General features: G+C 38.9%; 1 protein-coding gene across 1 annotated transcript; it reads left to right on the top strand.

Annotated features, from left to right (window-relative positions):
• zdhhc21 (zinc finger DHHC-type palmitoyltransferase 21) lies at positions 1 to 6189 on the top strand. Its single transcript, XM_054601596.1, has 8 exons — positions 1 to 69; positions 818 to 995; positions 1153 to 1251; positions 1544 to 1655; positions 1857 to 1995; positions 2227 to 2343; positions 2950 to 2993; positions 3557 to 6189. Exons 2-8 carry the CDS (start codon positions 842 to 844, stop codon positions 3687 to 3689), a joined length of 798 nt encoding a protein of 265 aa, XP_054457571.1. The 5' UTR covers positions 1 to 69; positions 818 to 841; the 3' UTR covers positions 3690 to 6189.
• The last annotated feature ends 493 nt before the right edge of the window (positions 6190 to 6682 follow it).

The following is a 6682-nucleotide window of genomic DNA, read 5'->3' as shown; positions in this document are numbered from 1 at the left end:
AGCCCACAGAGGCTCGGATGAGGAAGTAGCCACACTGATACGTGCGCTGAGAAGGACAGCAACAAAAAAGTATGTATCGTTTTATTTTAGCGCAGGAAATCATGTCTTAGGCTCAATACAATGAATTATATTATTGTCATGTGATTGCGAGGGAATCAAACAAGGATAGCCCGCTGATGTTAGCTCACACAGTAAGGGCTGTGGAGCCAAGCCCATCGCGGCTGTCAGTGTTATCAGTAGTATGAACGATGGAGCATGCGAGGTTTTGCAATAACAAGATTCTTTTTGTGTGCAGACTAGCAGGTTTATGAGGGCCGTTTATACTGATTTTAGACCGGATTAGATTAGCAGATCATGCAAATATTTAAAAAATCATTGTAAGGTCATTAAGGCTGGGCTTGTATTTAGACACAAGTCTCATTTATAGCACAGTAGTAGCAGTATTAGGCCTGTGTTTCATCTCATGACCCACTGTGCCCTCTACAGTGTGTGTGTCAGATAATGGTATCTCATTCATATCATCTTGCTGTTGGTCAATCATCTGTACATACCAACGTTTACTGTTGTAAAAAAGCAATAGACCTATACAATGGCACAGCTTTGTGATGCACACTAATGGTAACACTGATGAAGATGGCATCAAAGGTTTACCCAAAGAAATAATATAGCAATCACAGTAAAACATGTAGGTCAAGTTTATAAAAACTATGTGAAAGAGCAGGTGATGATTGTACAGCCAACTCCTGTGTTTGTATCTATCAGTCTCCTATTAACAAATCTCAATTCCCATCTGTGGGTGTGTTGGGGTTCGACGTAGGTTTACCCCGGAGTCCCAGCAGCCATGAAGCTTCGCCTGCACTTTGTGGTAGACCCCATGGGCTGGCTGTGTATCAGCATGGTGTTTGGGATCTGGCTCTACAACACTTTCTTTATTCCTAAACTGGTTCTACTTCCACACTACAATGAGGGACACATCCCCTGGGCTATAGTAGTTTGTGAGTACCCTTGTTACCACTGTAGGAACTTCTTTGTTGACACATATGAGAGATTTAAAATAACATTTCTTAACTGACGGGGAATATCCACTGAAAAAAAGGAATTGGAATTCCTGAATAGGCTTTAACTAGAGTTAAACACTGTATACTCCCTCAGGTTATTACATCGCATCAACCCTCTGCATAGCGGCCCTATTCAGAGCTTCCACAGCAGATCCCGGCCGTCTTCCTGTGGACCCCCACATACCTCACGCAGGTATGGATCCAGAATCTAGAGTGTCAGATTGTTCACATGTAAATGTTAACCCTTGCATCTTTATAACAGTATAAATTAAATAACTCATGGCGTTTTGTTCCTCATATTACATAATAGGAGCACATTTATTGTAGTTAGGAATATCACTGGTTATGTGAAATTAGTACCAGCTTATATCTCCAAGTTGGTCTTTGGACCACGGTTAATAAGTCTGAATATGTTATAACTGTGTGACCATGTTTGCTACCGAGGCCAACCCTACCTGTAATAACCAACAGTTTTTATGTCACAGAGCGAGAACACTGGGAGTTGTGCAATAAGTGCAACTTAATGAGACCCAAAAGGTCCCACCACTGCAGTCGTTGTGGCCATTGTGTACGCAGAATGGACCATCACTGTCCTTGGTAAGGATGCACACACACCTATGATGGTCTTACCTTATATATCAGACACCTATTGAAAACAATGATGACAAGTCGGATAGAAAAACAGCGGCATGTAAAGGCTTTTGTTGCGATGGAAACTCTGGGAAAACATATTATTCATGAAAATAGCCAAAAAATGATTTACGGTAATATCTTGGATCCTGTTTATTTTCCTTCCAGGATCAATAACTGTGTGGGAGAAGACAACCACTGGCTCTTCCTGCAGCTCTGTTTCTACGCTCAGGTCCTCAGTTTGTTCACCCTGGTGCTGGACTTCTGCCAGTACTATTACTTTCAGCCACTTACAGGGCAAGACCAGGTACATTCTACAGGAATAGAAGTAAATCATACCCCTAGTTGAGAAAAAAAATCTTGTAAGAGCTTACAGATTGCCTTACAGACATGCATGCGTAGCAATGTTTGTAGCAGTTGTTGAGAATTCTAAATGCTTTGTTTCAACCTGTAACAACATGAACATAGATCTTTATGGGGGATTAAGGTTACAAAAAACAGAGGATTTTACAGCTAAGTGTTGCCATTCTGCTTTCAGGAGAAGTTTACAACACGCCATGAACTGGCTCTGCTGCGAGTCTCAGCGCTAATGGGTTTGGTCATGTTTGGTGGCATGACCAGCTTGTTTTACACTCAGTTGACAGGCATCCTCTCTGTGAGTACTGCGTAATGACCAGAAGAAATGACGTTTACCGCTGTAATTAAGTCAATGCTGTTATTTGTTCTCCAAACAGACTTCTGCAAATATTTCCAAGCTAATCTAACTGTCTCTGTCTTTGTTGGATCTATAAAATAAGCATGGTGGTACTTATTTGCCGTATCATTTAGCTTGTTTGTCTAACTGAAAGCTAATTCTGTATTTTCAAGAAGAACAGCAGAACACAAAGCTACAAGCAGAACCAAATATAGTACGCAAAAATAAAACAATCAATGCTAGTAATGGACCGATCAATAGAAAAGAAACAAGAGAGAAATTCTGGGGTCAGGCTGCGTGTGTGAGTGTGCATGCAAGTGTTTGTACATCCTGTCAATGACAGCCTTTACCTGCAAGATATTATTGCCGTCCTAATATTGTTGATGACATGATTTCGTTAGAATCCAAAGTCATTTTAAGCTTTCATCAAGAGTTTTGACAGAGCTGTAATGGTAGAAACGTCTATACTTGATCTGTTATTTACAGAAAAAGAGTTTTCAATAGATAGAGCTGTCTATGCGAGCAATACACAAAATTAAAACCTCTGCTTTTTCCCCCATCTTCCAGGATACTACCACCATCGAGAAAATGGCTCAGTTCTCAAATGAAATGTGAGTCTGTTTAACTCTGTTTCTCCTGATTCCCCACTTGTTCACTTTCCTGCAGAGAATTATCTCAGAGGATCGACACCAATCCCATGTCTGTCCGTTCAATGTTAAACTTAGCTTAACTTAGTTTAGCTTAGCATAAGGACTGGAAACAGGAGAAAATGGTTAGCATGGCTCCTTCCAAAGATAACAAAATACATCTACAACCTCCTCTAAAGCTCACTAAAAATGTTATATTTTGTTTGTTAAGTCCGTACAAAAACCAAAGTATAAAAACGACAGCTTGTGGGATTATGTGTGGAACTAGTTCTTAGCTGGGGGTAGTGACTTCCTGGAGTTTTGTCATCACCTTGACGTTATCAGGCAGCCAATAGAGACTCCTAGCGTGAATATTATATGTCAGTTAGTGCGCCATAAAGCTGCATGTAGGCGGGTTTTATTACTTCATGCTAAGCTAAGCTAACTAGCTACTAGCTCCAGCGTCCGCTTGAACACAGATATGAAAGCAGTGTCACTCTTGCTCCGTTTTAACACAAATAATTATTTTCATTTCCTCTTCTTCTCAGATATGGCTCAAAGAAATCATGGCAGTGGGCGCTAGCTGAAGTTTGCGGCACTCGCTGGAAACTCCTGTGGCTCGTCCCGCTCCGAAGCAGACAGCCGATCCAAGCCAGCCACCACTTCCGCACCCATGTGTAGGCCGATAGCACTACAGTTACCTCCTGTCTGCCTAGATACTAGTGGGCTGCCATGATGAAACAATCGATATACACTTTGGAATCCATCTGCTGGCCTTCACCGTCCTCTTTTATACTATGAGAGCTGGGCAGCAGTCTTGGTTTCCGGAAACCGTAAGCTTTTTTTTGTTGCCTTTCTCTACAAGGACCAGACTGTCAGTAAACAGGGTCAAGAAACACCTATGGGAGTGATGGGAAAATGTTGCTTTTTTTTTTACTCACTGTGACTGCTACTTTCAGCTTTGGAAACCACCTTAAATGGCTAATTGCATCAGAAGGATGGAAGTCTTCACCTGAAAGCAGCTGGCAAAAGGGACCCCTCTCAGGTTACTTTAACAAAGAGCCTTTACTACTGACCTTTAATCAGCTACAGGCAGAACAGTGTGTCTATTAGGAAGGCATTTTTTTGTATAAGGTTTGTGCCTTTTTTTCTTTTACTGTAACTATGTCAGTTTTATTTGTCATGCATGTGCAGTGTATTTGTTTTTATGTTTTTCTGGCTGGTGATTTTCCAGCTTTGAAACTTCTGGTGAAGGGATCTGGGCGTCAAATGCATTCCTTATCATTTGATGATTTATGAATGTTTTCTTGCATTGTTCTATGAACGTTTTATCTATGGAGTGATGTTTTATGAAGCATGGCCACGGAACAAAGTTCGTAACTTGAATACTGATACGTGACACTTTTATGACACATGACCAGCCGGGTATGAAGATGTGTAATAGCAAGCAGACAGTATCACTTCACCATGCTATGGTAAATGTCCAAAATTAGACACAAGTTTGTACTATCAATCTCAGTACATATATATGTCGTAGACAAACCTGCTGTATAATCAAGTTGTTTCTTTGAGTATAACAAACATTCCTCTGCAAATTAATATCATGACCTGATCATAGAAATCCTTATTGAAAGGGTTTGAGTGTCATATACTATCAAACATAAAGATTAAGATTAAATGACTGTTTATATTAAAAGAACGGTTTGACATTTTGGGATTTATACACGTATTTGCTTTCTTGCAAAGAGTAAGATGAGAAGGTCAATACTCTCATGCCAGAAAGTGGTATCGAGTTAATCATTTAACTCAAGCAGATACTCCGAAATATGTAACTGTTCCTTTAAATTGGTCTGTTTAGCTTGTCAGCTCTGTCAACCATAGCACTTATAATGCAATAGCACACATTACTTTTGAACACGTTAATTGTGATTTTAGTGCTGTAGCTGTCATAGTTAGGTCTTCAATGTGTCTGAACAAATGGATTCATAAATGCATATCTTTATCAGTAATACAAAAGCTAGTCAACACTTGACACAACACTGATTTATTTATGATGGTTTGCTGTTATGCTATTGTACTGTTCAGAGATTTTATTGAATTCTTGAACAGGATACTTAAGTAGAAGATAATTTAGTGCTCATAATACTGGCATAGCATGGTTGTCAGTGTCTTTAATACTCGGGAATCACATAGAGAAACCTGTATGTAAACAAAGCTTGCCATATGTGGGAAATATAAAAATATCCAAGTAGTTTTAAGTGCCTTTTCTAGGTCTTCTTTTTACTCTCACAGTACATCGTCATCACGTCGGTCTCCATAAAAGCCAAAGACCTGGAGAAATGTTGCAATAGTCAGCGAGCGATCACTAAATGCATGTTTCACCAAATTTGTGATGGTAGCGGTTTTATTATGCACTGATTTCCACACTAGCGCACAGTCTGTTTTTCTGCATCAATGGTACTCTTGAAAGAAAGTCTTCACTAAAAGTTGTTGTGTTTTATGTGTAAATTATGTTTTATTCATATCTTAAATCTGATTGTTGGCATTTGCATGAGTGTGTGTTGATAACTTTGCTCAGTGGTTTTTATAACTCAGATTCAGGTTCTTGGATGCTTTTTTGGATGATTACATTTTTTTGTCTGTTTTTTTATTTGGTGGTTGGATAATGAGTGGGCAAATGTGTGTGCTGGCATTAAATGAGGGAGTACTGATAAATTACATTCAGTTTCTTTTACGAATATTTTTTGAAAGCAATAAGCATTGTGTATAAGTAAAGCCATCTGTATTGTTACAACAGTAGTGAAAATATTATATATATTGTGAAGTATGTAAACTGGGTAGAAGAGTTATTATTACTCACTATCCAGGGATTACCAGACTTAAACATGCGTCTATACTTCAGTAACCTAAGCCAAGTTTATCACTACTGTAGCTGCTGTGTATAGTTTTACATTATATCCTTAATAAACAGCATGTCAGCCTCAACACCTGATGTTGCTACAAATAAAAAAATACACATGCTTGAGTTAATTGATTTGAATCCAGACTTTTGGAGGGGCTGTGCACTGCTCACTCTCTTCCCCTCACAGCTGTTAACTGGCGTCCCACAGGGCTCTCGGTTTGGATCACTGTAGTTTTGTTCAAATTGTTCATTTGCTGTTTTCAGAATGGGTTTCCATTTTTTTCCGGACCTCAATCACTGGAACAGTTAAGTTTTGGGAATTAAATGAATACACTATAAATATTGTTATCCATTTCTTAATGTCTAAAAAGCCTATGAAGTGAACTGTGAGAAAACTGTATTCATTGTGAATATATAAAATATCATATACATATTCATACTCTAATAAATTAGATTCTGGATAACTTTTAGCAGATTCCTTTCTCCTTTTTCTATTTGCTTTGTAGCAACCTAAATTTGGGCTGCAGCTGAAGCTTTTAGTTTACTGTTATAGAAATAAAGAGATAAACTAATAAACATGATGTCAGTATTTTCAGAAACCTTGGCTATGAGATGAGCTTGGAAGGAGCAGTAGACCTTTTGTCTTGCGTAGCCACCATACCAAAAGTTACATCTTTTGACATGATTACAGCATTTTTGTCTGTTTTGGGGCTTCATATCTACGACCTGACCGAATGAACAAGAAGGCTCCTTAATTTCCTGGAATCTAGAG

Source organism: Anoplopoma fimbria, chromosome 7 (assembly GCF_027596085.1).
Source record: "Anoplopoma fimbria isolate UVic2021 breed Golden Eagle Sablefish chromosome 7, Afim_UVic_2022, whole genome shotgun sequence".
NCBI classification, from domain to species: Eukaryota; Metazoa; Chordata; class Actinopteri; order Perciformes; family Anoplopomatidae; genus Anoplopoma; species Anoplopoma fimbria.
Note: the sequence above shows the minus strand (reverse complement) of the source record. Positions and strands in the feature narration are given on the sequence as shown.